General features: G+C 37.9%; 2 protein-coding genes across 2 annotated transcripts; both read left to right on the top strand.

Moving 5' to 3' along the window:
* Positions 1-10336: 10336 nt before the first annotated feature.
* LOC143572780 (putative LRR receptor-like serine/threonine-protein kinase At1g07650) lies at positions 10337-12483 on the top strand. Its single transcript, XM_077057838.1, has 4 exons — positions 10337-10377; positions 10433-10488; positions 10572-10960; positions 11053-12483. The coding sequence occupies exons 1-4, from the start codon at positions 10337-10339 to the stop codon at positions 11302-11304; spliced, it is 738 nt and encodes a 245-aa protein (XP_076913953.1). The 3' UTR covers positions 11305-12483.
* Positions 11510-13865, top strand: LOC143572779 (putative LRR receptor-like serine/threonine-protein kinase At1g07650). Its single transcript, XM_077057837.1, has 6 exons — positions 11510-11534; positions 11617-11738; positions 11819-12029; positions 12128-12368; positions 12551-12611; positions 13512-13865. The coding sequence occupies exons 1-6, from the start codon at positions 11510-11512 to the stop codon at positions 13863-13865; spliced, it is 1014 nt and encodes a 337-aa protein (XP_076913952.1).
* Positions 13866-24205: the final 10340 nt, after the last annotated feature.

Raw genomic sequence — 24205 nt, 5'->3', positions numbered from 1 at the left:
CTTAATAAAGGTTGTGTCAGTTTTAGGTTGAACTTGTAAAGTAGTTTTGGGTTGAACTTGTAAAGTTGTTTACCTAAGCGTTCATGTTTATTTCATACCGTCGACTAGGCGGGTTAACCGTTTTAACCTATTTATTTTTGGTTTTATTAAGTTAAATTGATTTAGTAAATTATTTTAAAATTACAAAATTAAACGAATTTACCAAATAATTTTATAATAAATATATGATTTTCTTCATATACTTGTATTTCTTGTGTGTGTGGGTAAGGGAGGCCGAAAGTTAAGGAGATGGGTTAGTGTTTAGAGAGAGTTTGAGAGTTTGTATGTTACTTGGAAGAATGAAAATGCAAGGGTTGTGTGATATATGTGATACACACACTTTATATAGGCGTGTGTAATCTCATACATCCTTTCATTAATAATATGCCCAATAGGCACCAATTACACAAGGCCACGGGACCATTACATATAAACGTAACAATCTAAAACCGTAACTAAACTAATTACAAATACGAAAGAGTCAATAACCAAAACCGGGCCTTACATGTTGTCACTTGTATAGGTTCGATTTTATGCATTCTTATATTGTTCTTTAGTCATCAGTGCAAGTTCTTGTATCCTATCTATTTTATCAAGTTAGTTTTACCATGTAACTTTCTACTGGGTATTAACATTATTTAAATTGTAGGTGTAACCGTAGAACATGATGGATTTCATACATTAGGATCTCCTACACCAAAACCAAAACCAAAAGTATGTAAAGCACATTGTGACGAGCATCCTGATGGTAGTGGTTTATGTCGTTATGGTGCCTTCCAAGATGCCGATATTTGTACAATGGGTCATGATATGTGTCTTTTAGCTTGTAGCTCTAGTGAAAGTTGTTGTACACCTATGAATGATTGAGATGATTAATAAATAGTAAAACAACGTACAAAATAATATGAGTTTTACCTACGGAAATGGTTTCCTTGTATGTATTTCATGAAATTATATAAAATAATGATGTGTGTGTCTATATTACTAGCATGGAAAATCGTTCCAGATCTGCAGCTACCGTAACCCGATTTCTAGCCACCAAAACTGCAACCACTATCTTCATCCCACAGTTGCAACAATCATAGATAACCGACACTCAACAAACTACAAACTGAATAACAGAGTTTGATTTGTACATCCCCAATCTCTGGAATCGTGCTAGAGAAGAACCGTAGGCTCGCGGAATTTTGGCGCGTGACGGAATGGTCCCAAAACACAGGATCAACAAAGATGAACTTCTAACACAATTATTTTCAACTTTATTTCCAAGATCTTGAAACTTTATTTTCTAAACTTCAATGGGTCTTTAAGAAAGTAATGTCTGGGTTTAGGTAATAGCGGAAATAGAACCCGAATATCAAGAACAAAGTTGAATCGGTTGATTCAAACCCTCTCCCTCTCTGATACCAAGTGTAGGTCCGAAACCGGATTATGTCGTTGTGGTGCCTTCCAAGATGCCGATATTTGTACAATGCTCATGATACGTGTCTTTTAGCTTGTAGCTCTAGTGAAAGTTGTTGTACACCTATAAATGATTGAGATGATTAATAAATAGTAAAACAACGTACAAAATAATATGAGTTTTACCTACGGAAATGGCTTCCTCGTATGTATTTCATGAAATTATATAAAATAATGATGTGTGTGTCTATATTACTAGCATGGAAAATCGTTCCAGATCTGCAGCTACCGTAACCCGATTTCTAGCCACCAAAACTGCAACCACTATCTTCATCCCACAGTTGCAACAATCATAGATAACCGACACTCAACAAACTACAAACTGAATATCAGAGTTTGATTTGTACATCCCCAATCTCTGGAATCGTCGCTAGAGAAGAACCGTAGACTCGCGGAATTTTGGCGCGTGACGGAATGGTCCAAAAACGCAGGATCAACAAAGATGAACTTCTAACACAATTATTTTCAACTTTATTTCCAAGATCTTGAAACTTTATTTTCTAAACTTCAATGGGTCTTTAATAAAGTAATGTCTGGGTTTAGGTAATAGCGGAAATAAAACCCGAATATCAAGAACAAAGTTGAATCGGTTGATTCAAACCCTCTCCCTCTCTGATACCAAGTGTAGGTCCGAAACCGGATCCGACAACAAATGTATTTGTTCTTGATAAACGTGCGAGACGGGAGCGGTAAATCAAACGATTGAACAAAAATATAAAGATAATAAGTATAGTGAACGACTCCGTAATCGATTAAGAGATTAATACCTTAAACGAACCGACCCCGCCCAAGGTGAGCTCCCCTTGGGTGGGTGATTACACCATAAGATCTCCTCCCCATTGAAGCTCAACGCGTGCACCGAAGCTCTAGTCTCGTATCCGGATTTCTCGCTCATTTAATTATTAACTTGACCATAATATATTTATGGGTTTCGTATTTTAATATTGCAAGTCACAAATTATTTTTCTTACAAGTTTCGTATGCGATGTATTTTGTTAGCTTTCAGTTTCATTTATGTATGTTTGGCCCGACCCCATCTATGTGACACCCGGCTAAAAATTAGCCTAAACCGCGACTAATATAATCTCGATTAGCAATAAAATTTCATCATTATGAGAAAAATCTTCTTTATCAGTGATCTAGACGTTTCAAAGTCAACAAAATGTGCAAAAATCGCCACGTAACGAGCCTGACGTGGAGTAATCTCGGGTAACGAGTCAAAAAGTAAATAAATCCTTAAAGAGTCTAAATGATCTCGAAAAATTAAAATACATATTAAAGTAGTCGAGACCATGTATAAACTTAATTTTAGAAAGCGCGAATCGCAAAAAGTGCAAAATAAGTAACCAAGTGTCGGTGGACGACCCGGTAAGGACACAACGTCAACTATTTCAAAAAATTAGTTTATTAGGCTTGTATTATTAAGAATCCAATTTCGTTCAAAGTCTGACAAAAATTATTAGGAACGGGATTCGTTTGATTAGCTAAAATTTGTTAGACGTTAAAAACAGAAACTTAAGATTATTGTTTAAACACCTGCTTACTAAACCAAAACCATGTGCCATCACCCATTGTTTTCTCAAAACTAACACACATGTCACTTGCAATCATTACATAATCATCACTAGCTTCTAGAAACATGTGTTGTAACATTCTCATCCATACACCTTTCACCACAATGATTACTTCTAATCATGATGTTGATATGTTGGCTTAATCTCCATCACCCACTTGTCCACACTATCCCTTTCTTTGTCTCTATAAAACCCACGACACACACACACTCTCTTCACACACAAATTCAAATCACAAACACACATACATAAACACACACAATCAATAATTAAAAATTATGGAGATATAATCAAGAAACAAGAAAGATCAAACAAGATTAGGAGGAAGATCATCACATTCACACCCACCACACTCTCATATTCATCTTTAGATCTTCAAGAGCACAAGTAAGTTTTGTTTATGAGTTGATTTCTTGGGTTAACTATGTTAAATTAGTTGTTCTTGAGTTTGATTAAAGCTTGAAAGTTTGAAATTATGGATGTGGTATGTGTGAATGTATGAACCGTAGGTATGTATGTATGTGTTGGTGGAAGGATTAAACCAACTTACACATGCATACATTTATCTTAAAGATCATACATTGATTGCTAAGCTTGATTATAAGTGTTGTTGAATCTCTTGATTGTTTGTTATAAACTTGAATGAATTTGATGTTAGGGTTTGTTGTTAGAATGGAATTTGGATGGATTGTTGAATCAAGAAATGATATGGAATAATCTAATTGAAAATAGGATAGGATATATGCTAGAATTAATAGTTGAAACTTGAAAATTAACCAAGATTGGTAAAGTTACTAAATAAGGAAACTTTAATTTAAGAAAGTTGAATTTTTGATTTTGAGGTAAATACTTGGAATTAATGTATTCAATATGCTATAAATAACAACTTTGAACTAAGATAGGGTGCATGATTAGAAGCATTGATTAGTTAACACCTTAGTTAAAATGGACAACAACTTACTAAATAAAGAAACTTTGTTGAATGATAAATTGAAAGAACAAAATTTGATAGGATACTTAGGATGCATGAAACCCTATCAAACAAGTTGAATGAATCAAACTTAGAATTGTACTTAATAAAAGTGGAAAGATTGAATTAGATAGAATTATCAAAAATTAAAAAGTTACTATAATAGGAAACTTTGTTAGTTAAACACTTAGAAAATTCATATTTTGATTGATTAATTAACTACTTGAACTTATACATATATGATATGATGATTTGAACCTGGAAATTTAGGTAGTAATATGATATTTGTTCATATAAAAATAACAAGCTTAACTAGTAACATTGTTAAGGTAATATAATGTACGAACTAGGAACCGAAAAACTCGATTAAAGTATCTTATGAACATATATAGTCAAAACTGCTATTTATGGTAAATTATATGTTATTATATGTGTGTTTAGTTCATATGATGATTAGTATAGGCTTGTGTAATTCATTTGACTCGTCGGTAACTTAAACGGTCGAAAAAATCGACGTTTTAAGCAAAACCGACACAACTATTAGGGACTGTTTTAGAACAGCCCCTAAAGTGTTAAAATATCCATGTATAACATAAGTTAATACATGAGAAAATGACAAGATGATAAAACTTAGTCCTAAACGGTTCGTGTCATGCAAACCGACACGAAAACGTTAAAAAGTTGCTATTTTAAGAAAATATTAACAAAAATGAAAATAATATATTTACAAAAGTAAACTTATAAAACTTGATTAATATATATGTAACAAGTATTTTTCATAATTTATAAGTTACAAACCGTATTAACGCATTTTAAGCACAAAACCAACGAAACCGTCAAGTTTTGTGAAAAATAAAATATTAATATTTTCTTGAAAAATTCTAACAACTGAATCTTAAGTTATTTTCTTATATTTTAGTTGTTTATTAATTAATTTAATTAATTAACAGCTAACGGGAAACCGAACTATGTGTACTCGCTTATGTGTTTATGTGAATACTAGAATAAGACTTATAAAATAAAAAGGAGTTTTATATAAAAACTAAAATCAAGTTTTCATTAACAAAACGTGTTCTAATATAGGACACGGGATTTTCGGAAAGGCTACAAGACAGTGAGTTTCTCTATCGAACCCCTCCTCGATTTTTAACTGGAAATGTTTTCAAAACGATATTTAATTGTGTTTTGGGGGAAAAACATATTCTTTATTACATATTATTTTCGTTAATGTTTTTCTTTAAAAGGCATTTTGTTTTACAAATTGGTGTATAATGCGGGATGAGTCTAGTTGGCTAAATAACAGTTAACCCTAAAAATGGGCACAAAAATATTAGTAGATCTATTGGGGTGACGTCCCCCACTTCCAATCGTGTTGGGTTAAAAGTGGGAATATTTTGAGTATGGTATGTATCGGGTTATCAACTATGATAGTCATACGTAATGTTGTATTCTTAGCTAGTCTACAACAGCTCAATTTGTTTAAGAAATGAAATGCCTATTGTTTTGTGATGTAATGACGGTTGATCATTACACATGGTTGGTGATATAATGGCGGTACACCATTATACACTGGATATTTTGGATATAATTCAGGGTATAATGACGATTACACACGAATTGATATCGGGCTTGTTAATTAAATGGATTGTGTTTTCGACTCATATATATATATATATATATATATATATATGGAATATTTCGATATAAAGGGAAACTCACCAACACATTGTGTTGATCGATGTTTAATATGTTTTTCAGGTAATTAAATGAAGTATGGAAGCTTCGCGAAGAGCTCGGAAAATAGTGGCGTGTGTTTGAATGGAAAGTGTTGACTTTATGTTGAACTTGTAATTTGAATAAAAATCGTGTAATATGACACGTGTAATAACTGTGATGGTCAAATAAAGTTCAACCTTTGTTTGGAATGTATACTTAAATGTGATTGGCTGAGACGGCGTCTGTCACCACCCGAATGACTTAATCAAAGTCTTCCGCTGTTTAAATTAAGGTTTTCGGGGTGTGACAATCTAAACAAAAGCCCAATGGGCCGGTTCATAATACAAACAGGCATGGCATGCCTCTCCTATAAACAGGCTCCTGCACTCAGTACCCTTTTTGTCAAAATACAATCTTATCTATCCGACAACTCTCCCCACTCCCCTCCTTCTCCTTCTATTTCCGGCAATAAACCTCCACCAACAAGATCCGAGATGTCGGTTGGCAACAAGTGATTTCCGCTAGCTTGTGGTTAGAGATCGATTCAAGAACTAATTGTTTGATCCGTTCTAAGGACCTACATATATATATAAATAAATAAATAACATATTTCTATATATAAGGGTAAATTTTGATGAAAATTCTAACTTTAAGGGATCAATATAAAATAGTAGTTTGAAGTCTTATACGACCTAATTTCATTCTAAACCTAACTTGGCCCACCCTGCGGAAAGTCAGTCTTTATTAATGACAGAAGATTGCATGTGCTGCCTACAAATTAGGACAATCGCAGACCACTGAAACTTGTTTGTGAACTCATGAAAACTAGTGGCCTGCCGGTGCCTAAGCTGTAGACGTGTTGTGTTTATTATTACAGGCAGAAGCATGTAGTTTTCACTTCCTTCCTTCCTTATAAGTAGATGTTTAATTTCCAGTTTTCAACACATCCCAAACCTTTATTTCATTCTCTGATCATATACTTTATTTGCACTTCTTGAACCATGAAAAACATTTTTATTTGGTTGATTTTGTACTCAAGCTTGGCTTTCATAATATTATCGACTAAGTTCTAGCTGAAAGAAGGTATATATGCGTTTTCATTTGATTGAGGAACAAAGGGTTCACTATTATTTATTCATTCATTCTGTGAACTGATGCATGCAGATGAGGCACTTAAAATAATTTGGAACAAGTTAGGGTTAGTCGGGACTAAGGGACGAAGATGAGTAAAAGAGGATAAAAAAGGCGTTACCGTTTCAGTGGTCTGCCATTGCCCTAATACCACCTGCCATGTTATTAAGTTGTATGTCACATTTTTTCTGAAACAAAATTGCAATTTCAGCTCCAGATAATTTTACTTTGGATGCTGCTTCCTGTGATGCATTATCTCACATTTTTTTGGCTGATTTTATCACTAACACAACTAGGATTTGATTTGTAGACTTTATGAACTTGACTAGGCTATTTTAATCCAGGGATATAAAAATTCAAAACTGCTCAAGTGCTCTTCTTAAAGAGTTCACCATGCTTCCGTACCTTCGATACTTGTAATGAAATCTCTGTACTCACTAAAACATTAATCAACACTAAAGCTATTTTTAATTATTTATGTAATGATCATATAATAAGGGATCTCAGTCGTAATTACCTCAATGGAACTATACCATCTGAATGGGCTAATATGCGCTTGAGCAACCTGTAGGTCTCCAATCGCAAATTTCTAACCATTTATCGTTATATATATAGTACTTTTGATTATGCACGCATATATGCAGCTCGCTCATGGGAAACAGGTTATCTGGGCCGTTTCCAAAAGTTCTAACTGAAATGACCACCCTTCAAGATTTGTAAGTCGCATCACAACTTCATTAGATGTTCGATCATATATATGATGTATATTCGTGGATTTATTTTTTGTAGGAGCATAGAAGGAAATCGCTTTTCCGGACTCATACCCAATGAGATAGCAAATTTAATAAACCTAAACAAGCTGTACTGTTTGTTTCCTTTTACCTTTTTAGTGTGCGCGCATGTGTGTGTGTGTGCATCCATGCAGATGCTTCAACAACCTGACAAGCTTGGTTTCAAATTTAGTGACAGATGATGAAACGAGTGTTTTTTTATAAATTTTTGAATAAAGAACGTCTCACACGTGATTTTTTTAAAGGTTATCCCTGTCTTTTTTAGTATTTATTTATAAAAGCAAATGCCTTGCATACATGATGTGTGATTTCGGCTTTTGGGATCAAAACGTCCACACTAATTTAAAAACCAAGCTGTCAATGAAAATAAAAGGATCAAAGTTGAGAATTTTCTTGATGTTTGCCTGACAAGGGTTACCATATTAATCAAGACTTTGCTTTCCCAGTGTTATATCCTCAAATAATTTTGCTGGAGAGCTGCCTGCTTCACTTGCAAATCTTACCAACTTGACTGATGTGTGAGTATAAATCTTGTAAACTTGGATGATAAATTTGTACACCATACTTTTTTTTAACCAATATTATTTGGTTGTGTACAAATCATCTATCATCCATAAAGGTTTATCATTTGTTTTTCTTAACTTTTGTGAATTTATTACTTTTGTAGGAGAATAAGTGACAACTTCTTCACAGGGAAGTTACCAAACTTCATTGGCAAGTGGACAAAAGTAGAGAAACTGTAAGAACCTTATAGGGGAAATTATTACATTGAACTTTTTGATTTATGGTAACCAAAGTTCCTGTTTTATTATAGTCCGAAACAAAGTTGGTTACTTTAAATGGAAATTTATCCATCTCTGTCTTTGTGTGTGTGTGTGTGTGTTAATCTACAATTTTAAAATTTCCGTTGCTTGCTAAGGATGTATTAATCTAAAACATGTCAACGTTTGGTTAATGATGAAGGCATATACAAGGTTGTTCTCTCGAGGGGCCATTTCCTTCTAGCATCTCAGCCTTAACCCAACTAAATGATTTGTATGTCAATTTATGCTACGATTTCCTTTTCTAGTTTTTTACGGTAATCTGTTCGAATGAGGTGGATAAATTTACAATTGATTAATTCATGTCATTTTTGTTCTTTCCCGTTATGTTTATCTTTTGATTAGGAGAATCACTGACTTGAAAAGTGGAGCTTCTAGGTTCCCGTTCCTGAAGAAGATGACTAATCTGAAAAAATTGTGAGCTTTTGATACTCGTACATTGATTCCCACCTTTTCATAATAGTAAACATAATTAATTAATATAATTTGGAATTATGTAGAATACTTAGAAATTGTTTGATTCATGGGACAATTCCTGCATATATAGGGGATATGATGCTCCAAACTCTGTAAGTAATTTAACAATTAAGTTGTACCTTGCTTCTCTTTGGAACGCAACTAGAAGTTACGTTTTCTATACGTACACCAAATGCTTTGAGTTTGAAATTTGCACTTTTGAAAACTAGAACACAAAAAACTGGATGTTATTAACAATAGCTGAAATAAAAAATAAGAACAAGCAAGCAAGCTATTGAAACAGAAAACAAAATCAACCCTATAAGTAACCAAGATGATTTTTCTGATAACACAGTCTTTTTATCACTCCATGAAGAAATATAAAATCTGCTAACAACCCAAACAAATATATGGAGAATTAATAGACTTGTATTTGTACAGTAATGTCCATGTTTTGTAGCAACTTAAATTATCTTCTTGAAGATTAATTTTTTGTCAGTTAAAGATATGCAAGTCTTGGTAGAGACTAGAGAGACTATTTCCTAGTATTTTAAACCATGACCAAGTGGTTTCCAACCTCTTTTGGGCACATGATTGGTATTTATTAAATTTTGCAACGTCTTGGAACCTAAACGTTCATGATTTTATTGATGCAGAGACCTTAGTTTCAACAATTTAAGCGGTCAAATCCCACAGTCTTTTGCGAATCTAGAAAAGGCCAAGTACATGTATGTGAACATACTACCTTGGAAAGTATATATATACCAATTAGTTTACGTTATGTGTATAAGAGTCGACGCTGTTTTTATAGTTACTTGACAGAAAATAATCTTACTGGAAGTATGCCTGAATGGGTCTGGACAAGCACCAAGGATGTGTAAGGATACTCTTTCCCTATATTTATCACTTAACTACATGAATTACGTCTCAAAGATATGAACCTGCATTTATCGATTTCCAGGGACGTTTCTTATAACAATTTTACATGGGATGCTTCCCGTAAGTACGAGTGTTCTCGCTCGTTAATGTAAGTATGCTACATTGGGTTTGGTTATTTATATGTTTGTTGTTTATGATCGATTAATACAAACAAACGTACGTTTTCATGACTTACTCAGAAACACTGTGGAAAGCTATTCATCACCGGAAAATGAACGGTAAGGCACATCACCCTTACTTCAGATTAGGGGTCACACCAACTGAGTGTTGTGCAAGCATCAAAACTCCCTAACATGAGGTTCTAATTAAGGGATCCTCATTCATTTGGATTACTAGTTTTTCAGTATATAAAGAAAAAGTTTAACAAGAAGAACGAATATATATAAGATACCTTGGCATTCATAAAACAGGACATCACAAATGTTTATGTACTAGCCTATGAGGAAGGCGCTTTACGCTTGGACGACATTCAGTGTCGTGTAAGTATCAAAACTAGATATTAATCTTCTTGTGTGTCTTTCATTTCCTATGTAGAAACATCCTTCCATGTCTATGGAAAGATTTCCCATGTACTAAGTCGAAGAAACAACGTAAGAAAAGTTTTTACACATTAACCTCATTTTTTTTATTTTTTATTTTTTTGTCTTTACTAACTTTTCATCTTTTGCCACAGAAATCCATTCTCTGCACATCAACTGCGGGGGCGACAAAGTAAATATCAACAGCAGCGCATACGAATGCGATGCACAGAGAATTGGAGCCACACGTTATTACAGTAGTACGGATGGATATTGGGCGCTTAGCAGCACAGGAAACTTCTTAGACAATGGACTTGATTCCGATGTCTATATTCTTTCCAACACATCAAGTCTCCATAATATACCAACACTGGATACTAATTTATATAAAACTGCGCGAACGTCTGCTATCTCTCTTACTTATTATGGATTGTGTCTTTTGAACGGGAACTATAATGTCACACTCCACTTTGCTGAGATTGTTTTCACCGAAGATAACTCGTTTAACAGCCTTGGGAAGCGTGTGTTCGATGTTTATGTGCAAGTAATGCAGCTTATAATTTTAATGATCAGCATATATACCAGTTTAATTTGGTCTGATTAAAGTTTAGTGTAACCAAGTTAATTTTATTGCAGGGGATATTAGTATTGAAGGACTTTGATATAGTAAAAGAGGCTGGAGGTACCGGTAGGGCAGTTACAAAGACGCGTCGAGTTGATGTGAAGAATAACACGCTTAAGATTCAACTTTACTGGGCTGGAAAAGGCACTAGTTGCATTCCTACTAGAGGAAGTTATGGTCCGCTTATATCAGCTATATCAGTTGACCCGAGTAAGAAATATATTCTTCGTTTATCTTTTCTTATTCTTACAAAAACATACAGTTAAACATCTCTCACCAAAATGTGTTATTGTCAAAATTAATGTGTTTAGTTGAATTTGAAGAGAGTATAACATTACCTCTTTTTGTACAGATTTTAAGCCACCAATATTTGGGCAAAAGACTCTAGTTCCTATAATAGCGGGGTCGGTTGGTGGAGGGCTGTTTCTTCTGATTTTAGTCATTTTTTTGTTGTGGAGAAAAGGCTACATTATGAATACAAAAACTGACAATACACGTACGTAAATCTTCTCGTTAAAATCCTTTTATTTATTTTATAATTAAACAATTATATGGTTTTGTAATATTTTGCTTAACAGAGCTTACCGGTCTGGATCTATTAGTTACAAGGACATACACTCTTGGGCAGATCAAAGCAGCGACTAGAAACTTTGATCCATCGAATAAGCTTGGAGAAGGTGGTTTTGGCAGTGTTTTCAAGGTGGTGTTATATAACAAGTTACCAAATAAATTTATTTTATCTTGTGCTACTAATAAATTAACTATATATATGTTATGTAGGGTGTTTTATCAGACAACACAATAATTGCAATTAAAAAACCTTCAGCAAAGTCTGCAAATCGAGTACAAGAATTCATCAACGAGGTTGGAATTGTTTCAACTCTTGATCATCCTAACCTTGTCAAACTATATGGGAGTTGCACCGATCATGGGAACATGTTACTGAGTTATGAGTACATGGAAAATAACAGCTTATCACATACCCTTTTTGGTGAGCGAGCTAGCTATTTAATACTTTTGGTTGTTTTATTGCATGCATGCTAATACCCAAAGAGTTGATTGTTCAATGGTTTTGATTCTATTCTACAGGGCCTGACAAATCGAAACTTACATGGCCAGTAAGGTTCGAGCTATGCCTAGGGATAGCTCGAGGCTTGGCGTACCTACACGACCAATTTAGCAGTGTAAACATGGCTATCATACATAGAGATATTAAGGCTGACAATGTTCTGTTAGATAAAGAATACAAGGGAAAAATAGCTGACTTTGGTTTCGCAATGCTCAAAGACGATCAAGACTCGCATGTAACGATGCCTTTTGCGGGGACACGGTATGTTCTCTAATCCATACATGTAAAACTGCTTTTGGAACGGAACACACATCGTTTCTTGTTAGTTTTTTATCGGCTCGGTCATATTATGACTTGAAACATGCAATATCCCTACCCATCATAATATATATATGCTCTGGTTAATTTTCTATAATTTTAATTTACCTTTTCTTACTCTTAAGAGGTTATGCGGCTCCGGAATATGCCACTCGTGGTTACTTGACTACGGTGCGCACATATGATGTATATATGTGTGAACCCTCGGGTGGGCAAAAGTGAAATTGCACTAATTTTAACGTTATTTTACTAATCTCGTGAAAATAATTTTAGCCCTGCTTGCGGTGCGCACATATGATGTATATATGTGTGAACCCTCGGGTGGGCAAAAGTGAAATTGCACTAATTTTGACGTTATTTTACTAATCTCGTGAAAATAACGTTAAAAGTGACGGACGGTTAATCAGGCATCATGTAGTGGCGTTGATAGCTGAAAGATAAGGGTACATGCACCGATCAGCTGGTGTCCCGATGATTGAGTGCTATGTGCCTTATGTCCAAGGCTTGATGCAAAACTACTATCGAGCCGGGGGTCTCACCGGAAACAGCCTCTCTATCCCTATGGGGTAGAGGTAAGGCTGCCTACATCTTACCCTCCTCAGACCCTACCATAGCTTTGCTATTGGTGGGATATACTGAGTACGATGATGATGATGATGATGATGATGATGATGATGGTTACTTGACTACCAAAGCAGATGTTTATAGTTTTGGAATTCTGGCACTAGAAATAGTGAGTGGAATTAGCACAAACAGGTGCTTGATGGCAAAAGAACAAGAACGTGTCTACCTGTCAGGTGAGCAAAATCTACAAATATGTATGTAAATTACTAAATTACGAGCTACATATATGTACTTTTGCTTGAGCTACACATATACTTTTTTTTTTTTAATTTCTTTTTGGTTTTCACAAAAACTAACATCTTAAAATTAGAATGCAAAATAAACTTGTTTTTATTTCTTTTTGGGTCATGAATTTAACTTTACATCACTAAACCATTGTATATATTGATTCGAAACCAACAATTAATATTTTTGGCTGAAAAAGGTCAAATGATAACATTTTTTTGTTTGTTTGTTTTACAGGCAGTTACCCTCGACAAACAAGGAAACTTGATGAAACTTGTTGATAGAGACGTAGGCTCAAACTATTCAACTAAAGAAGCCAGTCTAGTTCTCAGCGTGGCCCTTTTATGCATTGAAGGGTCTCCTCTTCTACGGCCAACGATGTCTCAAGCCCTTCGCGTGCTTGAGGGTCAGGCGCATGTCCGAGAGCTTCAACAGGAATTGATTGCTTCGGCTACGGACCCTGCCACCTCGGTAGAGACACCTCAACTTTCGCATGCCTGGATGCTTCGAAGCCCTTCAAGGCGTATTAAACGTACCGAGTCTTACGACTCCTTTTTTACGAAGTCCTGGACGGTGCATGACTCGCCATAGGCAGAATAACCGAGTTTTTACGTTTATATTGAACGCTTTGATGACCGACCCTATTGTCAAATAAATCTTTGATCTTCATTTAAGCGATTTCCACTGTATATCGATGAAGAGGCTCGGTTTCCGTAATCTTTGGGATCTATTATTTGGCTCTGCTTGATCAGGGCTCAATGAAATTCTTAATGTTACACAAAAGGTGTTTTTTTACAAATAAACCACAGAGCCAAATTAGTTTAGGTAGCATAAATTAGTTTTGTTATCATTCGGATATCATGACATGTACGTTGGTCGTAATCGCTGCTCCTGCTTCCTAAAAATAATGATAGTATATGCTAGTCGGTTAAAGATTGATCGAAGAACAAATATTTTTCCTTTAATACAATATTAAAAATCTTATGTTTAATCTTCGTATATCGTTAGTAAATTAAGGAGAGCCTGTGGGTACCTGATATTCGAACTTCTTGTAACTCCAAAAGCCTAGCATCAACTCTATCCAACTTCTTCACCATACCCAAAGCCTTCAGATTCCTATCTACAATAAGAGCCTTTATTATTATCATCCGTAACCCCAACGCAGCCTTCTTCACATAATGAAGTGTATCCATTTGATGTTGGTGTGTGAGTACAGTGTGCGTATTTGATGGAATCAGTATTGAAATAATTAAAGATAATTGAAACAAGACTCTTGATTTATATTGAATATTGCAAGATTGCATACAAAACAGAGAAACTAAACTCTCTTAATTAGAGAGGATAACAACGGTTCAACCCATACGACTCGGACTAAGAGAATTATTCAAATGATAAACAAACTTTAAAACTTGAACGTTAAGAAGTCTTGCTTTAAACACACGTGCTTGGATCATTTTTTTTAACACCCTCCCTTGATCCATGCTCCATCACTCCAAGCCAATGCCTAAAGTATACAAACTTTTCTCTAGTCACAGCCTTGGTTAGCACATCTGCCAATTGTTCATTAGTATATTACAATGCTCAAGTTTCACTTGTTCTTCTTTAACCATTTCTCTTATAAAGTGATGATTTAGCTCAATATGCTTAGAGCATAGCATGATAGGATTTTTACTGAGATTGATAGCAGATCTATTGTCACAAAACATCTGAGTTGCTTGAATCTGAGGAAAACCAAGATCATTGAGAACTCTTCTCAACCATATAGCTTGACATGTAGCAGCGGTAAAGCAATGTATTCGGCCTCTATACTGCACAATGCAACTGTTGATTGCTTCTTAGAGCTCCAAGATATAGCACCACTACCAATCATAAAAACATTAGCAGATACACTTGCCCAATCACTGTCTGTATACCCAATCAGCTCAATCTTAGCTCCTTTTTCATACCACAAGCCATAAGATAGGGTTCCAGCAACATACCTTAGAATTCTTCGAGCTGCTCCAAGATAATCTTTAGAGGGAGACTGCATATATCGGGCTACCACACTCACAGAGTAGGAAAGATCAACCCTGGTGTGAGTTAGATAGATCAGACCTCCCACAAGGCTTCTATAAGTTGTTTCATTTACTTTATCAGCATGATCATCCATAGCAAGTTTTTCATAGGTGTTCATGGGAGTTTCTTCTGTGTTGCAAGTACTCATTCCAAACCTTTAAAGAAGATTTCTTGCATATTTTTCCTTCCCCAAGAATATACCATCTTTAGTTTAATGAACTTCTAGACCCAAGAAGGACTTTAGTAGCCTCAAATCAGTCATTTCAAACACATCTTTCATTCCATTCTTGAACTCTGAAATTATATTAGGACATGGATGTCACACCCTCAAAATCCACTAACGGAGTTTTACCGTCAGAGAGTGTGAACTAACAGGATCGGAATCATTAGTTATAATCAAACCATAAAAACGTTTAAATGAAAATAAGTGCGGAAGCGTAAAACCATAGAAACCAATGTTGCGTCACGCAGGACGACTTAAAACCCAATGATAACAGTTTAAAATAAGTTTGCATAATTAAAAGTGTTTCAAGCAATGCATGATCCTAACCCGCGCGCCCGCCTCGGCTACCTGAGAATAACATACTAAAAGTGTCAACACAAGGTTGGTGAGTTCACAGTTTATATAAAATAAAGCGTTTAGCGTTTGCGTTCAGCGTTTTGCGTTACAGCGTTTTGAGTTACAGCGTTTTGCGTTACCAGATAGTGTTATGTCAATTATATATCTATAGGTAGCTAGCCTATAAAACAAGTATCACTAAGTGTTCGACACCGAAGCTGACTATTTATCATTTGCCTTGCCACCAGGTCATCCAGACCATGGTATGTGTTTAGCCAAGATTACACCCACTCGACCTCCAGTCGAGTTTAGCGTTGGGTGGGGTTTGTCAAACCCAGTAGTACTACTCAACAGTGACTCGCTATTATCCAAATATTAAACGGTTCGATGTGAATGAAGGACTTTAGTTAACGCGTTTGCCACTTAGTCTTTACAAGTGATATATAATCTATATTAACAAAATCTTAAATGCGTTTCGGAGTATGTTATCTCCCCCAAGTGAAAAGCGTTTAAAAAGTTTAAAAGGGGAAAGTGAAACTCACTGTTTGCGAAGTATTCCCAAAATAATTCACCAAGATGCGCATCACAGAAAAACTCTCTCTAGCGTTCTAAAACAATAAAGAGATTTTTCTAAGTGTCGGAATATTATCGAGTCTGTAGACCCGGCACATAATACCTATGCACATAACATGTTTCGTGTTTCGTTTGTGAATTGTGTGTGACTTTAACAAATGTATTTGTGATACGTTACATGTGTAAGCAATTATTTACGTGTCATGTATTCATAAAGTACATCACTAGCAATTACTCCCCGTAAGGGTAGTTTGGTCAACACATAACAATTAACTAGCCATCATTCCTCATGAGGGCAATTTGGTCAAATCATGACAATCAATTAGCAATTATTCCCTGCAAGGGCAATTTGGTCAAAACATAACAATTATATAGCAAGTATCATGTTTCATGCAATTTCACAAAACTCAGCAGCTAGTTTCACCGAGACAGAAATTCTACTTGAAAGATTGTACTATCTCATCGATCATAGCATCACAATTAATTTACCAAAAATCATCACAAAAGGATATATGTCTTAGGTTTCCAGAACATATTTTATTATATTTTTATTCCACATAGGTTTCTCACAATCATCAAATCATTACAACAAACTCATAACAGTCAAATTCATGAGCAACCGAATGTTATTTAAAATTCCCGTTAAACGAAAAATCCAATAAATGCAAGACCACTTGGGTTAGGTTCCTAACTCAATGAGTCAACTTCCAGAAGTGAAACCAACCCAATTGGTCTCGTAGTTCATGAGATATAACATTTACAAAACAACCTAACAGCAGGTCTAACAGCTCAGCTTTGCACAACGTTTTTGTAAAATCATAAAAGTTAACCTTTACTTGTCCAAAAATTACAAGTTTATATTCTTTAGAAACTAGACTCAACCTAGTTTACTGTAGTATCAACAATCTCAACCAATTTTCACATTTACACCTCGTTACAGTCAATTAAACATTAATAACACAATCTGTCCAGAAACTGTTTGCATCCAAACTCAACATATTAACTATCTATGGACCATCATGCATTCATATAACACTCTAGACTCCATAAACACTATCCATGCACATCAATTACACATTACATACATGATTAGGGTTTTTGTTTGAACTCAAATCAAAGACACAAGCAATTAACATGTAACAATATCCATTCTAGTTATCATATCATCATCAAAACAACAACAATCATATAAACTACATACACACATAAAATCGGCCCTTAGGGTTTTCAATTAACCCATTAAACATCAAAATTAAGTATAAAGGATGCATAGGATAGTCGTTTATACCTTCCTAGCACCTTAATCTTCGATCAAAGACTTGAGAACTTGATTGTATGTGTGTATATAGGTGGCGGCAGCCGTGAGGGGGGGGGGAAGGAATTCCGATCGGGGTAGGAGAAAAGAAAAGAAAAAAAGTGAGTTAGGGTTTATTATTATTATTATTTATAATAATACTATGTTTCACTTTGAATTGACGGAGTTGAGTTAACGGAGTTAACCTGAAATTGACGATTGTCACATCATTCCCATGTTAAAGAATTTTCGTCCCGAAAATTTGAGTCAAGTCGTGATGAGTGTCTGAAAAAGTAAGAAAAATTTTCAGTTTGTCATATCATCCCCTAGTAGAAAGAAATTTCGTCCCGAAATTTAATTCATACCTCCGGTGATTTCTGACGGTTTGCCGGGTTTCGCGGTTTTATGTGTTTGGTTAGCCCTTCAAAAAGGTGAGGATACTTTTTCATCATTTGATCCTCGCGTTCCCACGTGAACTCCGGTCCACGTCTCGAGTTCCAACGAACCTTAACGATTGGAATTTTGCTGTGCTTGAGCGTCTTGGTTTCCCAATCCAAAACCTCGACTGGTTCCTCAATGAAACGTAATTGTTCATCAAGTTGTAGTTCATCCAAAGGGACTACTTGGGTTTCATCGGATAAGCATTTCTTCAAATTGGATACGTGGAATACATTGTGTACGCCACTGAGTTCCGTTGGTAGGTCCAGTCGGTACGCCACCGGACCAATGCGCTCAGTTATCCGGTAGGGACCAACATATCGTGGGTTGAGTTTGTTTCGCTTACCAAAGCGAACCACACCTTTCCAAGGTGAGACTTTAAGTAACACTTGGTCATTCACTTGAAATTCGAGAGGTTTTCGGCGCTTGTCGGCGTAACTCTTTTGGCGATCTCGTGCTGCTGCCATGAGATTTCGGATTTGTATAATCTTTTCCGAAGTTTCGAGTACCAGTTCTGGACCAGTGATTTGGCTGTCACCCACCTCTGCCCAGCAGAGTGGTGATCGACACTTCCGTCCGTACAGCGCTTCAAACGGCGCTGCTTTAATACTTGCGTGGTAGCTGTTATTATATGAAAACTCTACCAAAGGTAAGTGAGGTTCCCAACTTTTTCCGAAATCCAATACGCATGCACGCAACATATCCTCCAGGGTCTGAATAGTTCGTTCACTTTGCCCATCCGTCTGAGGATGGTTTGATGTGCTCATATCAAGACGGGTGCCTAGTGCGCTTTGCAGCGACTTCCAAAAGTGCGAAGTGAAACGAGAATCTCGATCAGAAATGATTGAGACAGGCACTCCGTGCCTAGAAACCACTTCTTTCATATAAACACGAGTCAGTCTTTCCATTTTGTCCGATTCCTTAATCGCTAAGAAATGTGCAGACTTAGTCAACCGGTCAACGATCACCCAGATGGTATCGCATCCCGTCGGTGTCTTAGGTAAACCCGTAATAAAATCCATTTAGATGTGTTCCCATTTCCACATTGGAAGTTCCGGTTGTTGTAGTAGGCCAGATGGTTTCTGGTATTCTACTTTGACTCTGGCACAAGTCAAGCATTTGCTCACGTAGGTGGCAATGTCGGCTTTCATGTTCGGCCACCAGTAAAGTGCCTTTAAATCTTGATATATTTTATCTGAGCCAGGGTGGGTAGAATATCTGGACTTGTGGGCTTCGTCCATCACCAGAGTTCTTAACTCTCCGAACCGTGGAACCCAAATCCGGTTCTCAAAATATCGGACCCCGTCCGATCTGGTTTCAAGTTGCTTGTTCATGCCCCGCATGAGTTCCGATGGAAGATTATCATCTTTCAAAGCTTCGAGTTGGGCATCGCGAATCTGGTCGGGTAAGTTTGCATGAATCGTGAGTTGCAATGCTCGCACTCGTCTGGGTTTATCTGTTTCTTTTCTACTGAGGGCGTCGGCCACTACATTGGCCTTGCCAGGGTGATACTTGATGGCACAATCATAATCCTTAAGCAACTCGACCCAACAACGCTGTCGCATGTTCAGCTCCTTCTGATCGTAGATATGCTGGAGACTCTTGTGGTCGGTGTAAATGGTAAACTTGGTACCGTACAAGTAATGCCTCCATATCTTAAGGGCAAACACCACGGCTCCGAGTTCCAAATCATGGGTCGTGTAGTTCTTCTCATGAACCCGTAGTTGTCGAGAGGCATAAGCTATAACATTCTCAAGTTGCATCAACACACAACCGAGACCTTGTATCGATGCGTCACAGTGTACCTCAAAATTTTCCGTTCCCTCGGGGAGGGCTAGAATAGGGGCGCTACAGAGTTTGGTTTTCAACAGTTGAAAAGCGGATTCTTGCGCGTCACCCCAATTGTACTTAGTGCCTTTGTGAGTCAAAGCGGTGAGGGGTTGAGCAATCTTTGAAAATCCCTCGATGAAATGTCGGTAGTAGCCGGCCAGTCCTAGGAATTGCCGCACCTCAGTCGGAATCTTAGGTGCTTCCCAGTTTTTGATGGCCTCTACCTTACCGGGATCGACATGGATACCGTTCTCGCTGATCACATGTCCTAAAAAGTGAACCTCGCGAAGCCAAAACTCACATTTCCAGAGTTTAGCATACAGTTGTTCCTTCTTCAATAATTCCAGAATTTCCCTTAAGTGTTCTTCATAGTCAGCTTCGTTCTGGGAGTAGACGAGAATATCATCAATGAAAACAATCACAAACTTGTCGAGGTACGCCTTGCATACTCGATTCATGAGATCCATAAATACGGCTGGTGCGTTGGTTAGGCCAAAAGGCATAACCGAAAACTCGTAGTGACCATACCGTGTTCTGAAAGCCGTCTTTGAAATATCTTCTTCGCGCACTCTTAGTTGGTGGTAACCAGATCGCAGATCGATCTTCGAGTAGTAACTCGATCCTTGAAACTGGTCAAACAAATCATCAATTCGGGGTAAAGGATAATGGTTCTTGACCGTCACCTTGTTCAACTCCCGGTAGTCGATACACATGCGGAAAGTCCCGTCCTTCTTTCGGACAAACAAGACAGGGGCTCCCCATGGCGATGAGCTAGGTCGGATAAAACCCTTATCCAACAAATCTTGCAACTGAGTGGACAACTCCTGAAGCTCCGCCGGTGCGAGCCGATACGGGGCTCGTGCTATGGGTGCTGCACCGGGGGTCAACTCGATTTGGAATTCGACTTGTCGTACAGGAGGGAGTCCGGGCAAATCCTCCGGGAAAACTTCCGGAAAATCTCGCACAATCGGTATATCTTCAATTCGCTTCTCCTCCGCGGGTTTCTCAACAATCTGCGCCAAAATTGCCGGATGACCCTTTCGTAGGTACTTATGCGCCTTCATGAGGGTAATGACGCTGGTGGTCATGCCGCTTCTCTCACCTCGGATCGAAATGATCTCGCCGGAAGGGGTAGTAATGTGAACTATCTTGTCGTGGCATATAATCTCCGCTCGGTTCTCGGATAACCAGTTCATGCCGACAACGACATCGAAACTACTAAGCGTAAAAGGAATAAGGTCGATATCAAAGACATGACCTGACAGTTTTAACTTACATCCCGCAAGTACATGCGTCATTACTATAGTCTTACCGTCAGCTAATTCAACAGGAAACTTAGCATCTAACGGAGTTAGAGTTAAGTCTAAGAGTTGGCTAAAGGCTTTCGACACAAAACTCCTATCAGCTCTAGTGTCAAACAATACAGAAGCAAAACAATCGTTCACAGGGAACTTACCAGTCACCACGTACGGATCATTGTGGGCTTGACCCGACCCAATAACAAAAGCTCTTCCTTTACCATTGTTTCCACCACCACTGCCACTTCCATTACCTCCATTGTTGTCGTTCTATTTCAGCTTGGGACAATCTTTCCTGAAATGACCTTCCTGCCCACATTCGAAACATCCCTTCGTCGTCATAGGTGGTTTAGGAGCACCCTTTGCCGCAAGGTCTCATCTACATTCCTTTGCCTGGTGACCCATCTTTCCGCATCTCTGACACTTGACACGGTCACACGGGCCAACATGATGATAGTTGCACCTATTGCACTTCGGATATTTCCCAGCATATCCGCTCGAACCCTGCCCGCTACCGTTGTTATTGTTGTTGTGATTCTGATTGTTAAAGCTCCAAGTGAATTCGGGCTTACGGTAGTGTTGTTGCTGTGGGAGGTTCGAGGACGAGGATCTGGTGTTGTCAAACTTTCTCTTTCCGCTGCTCGGGTTGCTGTTGCTGTTGTTGCCATTACTCGGGTTGTCACGGGCTTTCGCGGTTGAACCCCTAGGTGGTAACGCACCTTGAGTCACTGCTTGATCCGTCAGTTTGTGAGCTAAACGGATCGCTTGTTGAATCGTGGCTGGTCTGGAAGATGTCACCATGCCCTGAATTTGCGGTGCTAACCCATCAAGATACATTTCAATCCTTTTACTCGGAGGATCTACCATGCGCGGACACATCACCGCTAACTCGTGAGAACGAGTAGTGTAGGCTTCGATTTCTGAGCCCACCATCTTCGGCGACCAAAATTCTGACTCCAACTTTGAAATCTCTTCTCTCGGACAGTACTCCTCTCGCATCATGTTCTTGAACTCCTCCCAGTTCATAGCGTTAGCCAGTTCTAATCCAAGGATCTGTACGTTCGAATTCCACCAAGTGAGGGCAGAATCCTCAAGTGTTCCAGCAGCGAATTTGACCCTACTGGCAGGGGGACAATTACACATCTCAAAGGCCGACTCGGCCTTCTCAGCCCAACGCAGGAAGCCTATAGCTCCCTCAGTGCCCTTAAACGTACTGGGCTTGCATTCAAGGTAATTCTTGAAAGTACACGTTCCAGTTGGACCTCCAGCTTGATTCTGAACGTGTGCGGCTAGAGCGGCCGTCGCATGATCGTTCAGCAGAGTTTGGAGTTCTGCTGCAGTCAAGTTGATGTTACCGCGACCGTGTCCAGCGTTTCTTCCAGCCATTTCCTAGAATCACAGTATAAAATATTAAACATGAATTTTTCTTTCATATCCAACACACCATACATGTAATAAAAAGATAGGTAAGAAAGAAATAAGAAACAACATCACATCACAACCATATATTAATCTACTTAATAATTCATGATTAAAACCATTGTATTCACTACAAAGTATTTCCAATCCATCCTTAAAATCATAGAAAATAATAGTTCGGATGGAGACAACCCCTCCATCTAGGTGTCATCATCACTAGATGTCATCATCTGAGGACACCTCTGAGTGTGCCTCCTCCTCAGCCGGTTCTTCCTCCGGTTCTTCTTCAGGTTCCTCCTCGGGATCTTCCTCGGGAACTTCCTTAGGCTCCTCTTCGGGATCTTCTTCGGGTTCCTCTTCAGGCTCTGCCTCAGGCTCGGCTTCAGGTTCGGCTGCGTTCTGAGCAATCTGCATTTTTAAGACATCGCAGCGCTCTAAAGCTATCTCGGTTCGGGTCCTTGCTACTTGGAGTTGCTCTTACAAGTCTATCATCTCGGCTTGCATTTTTCTCATAATCTTCATCTATTGATCACTAGCCTCTTGCATTTCCTTCATTGCCGCTGCCATGCGGGCAATCTCCTCCTTAGTCTCGGTTCCATCTTTTAACAGTCCGGAAACGTTAGCCCTCGTATAGCGCATGTAACCCACGTCACGCTCCAAGCAAGAAACGACAGCTGCGAGAACTCGCTCTACAGGTTCGGTTATGGGTGGTAGGGTGTTGGGATAAGCAGGATGGTTAGGGTGAGGTAACGGGGGAACTTGTTCGTGATAGACCATACGTCTGATAATATTAGGGTACCAAACCCAGCTAACTTCGTTTTCGTACATGACTCCGGATAAGCGGTACCTCTTCGGTGCGGGAGCTTCGAGTTCCGGGACTACACAGGGTGGCGATGCGGTAGGTAACTGCGGTTCCTTCCCATGAGCATGAGTCATCGGATCAGATGAGGATGAGGGTGGCGGCGTCGACATTCCTACAGGTAAGCCGTGTATGCACGCGCGTATGAGTGAAAGAGGTAAAGAGATAAGATAACAAAGACTACACAAATCTATGCAGTGCGTATCATTATAACTAATGGGTCGTCGCGGTTATAGTCTAGTATGCATGCAGCTTCTAGTTCGCTATAACCAATGGCTCTGATACCAATCTGTCACACCCTCAAAATCCACTAACGGAGTTTTACCGTCAGAGGGTGTGAACTAACAGGATCGGAATCATTAGTTATAATCAAACCATAAAAACGTTTAAATGAAAATAAGTGCGGAAGCGTAAAACCATAGAATCCAATGTTGCGTCACGCAGGACGACTTAAAACCCAATGATAACAGTTTAAAATAAGTTTGCATAATTAAAAGTGTTTCAAGCAATGCATGATCCTAACCCGCGCGCCCGCCTCGGCTACCTGAGAATAACATACTAAAAGTGTCAACATAAGGTTGGTGAGTTCACAGTTTATATAAAATT

The sequence above is a fragment of the Bidens hawaiensis genome, unplaced genomic scaffold (genome assembly GCF_021521415.1).
Source record: "Bidens hawaiensis isolate Kalapana, Puna unplaced genomic scaffold, B.hawaiensis_p1.1 tig00026008_1, whole genome shotgun sequence".
NCBI lineage: Eukaryota > Viridiplantae > Streptophyta > Magnoliopsida > Asterales > Asteraceae > Bidens > Bidens hawaiensis.
Note: the sequence above shows the minus strand (reverse complement) of the source record. Positions and strands in the feature narration are given on the sequence as shown.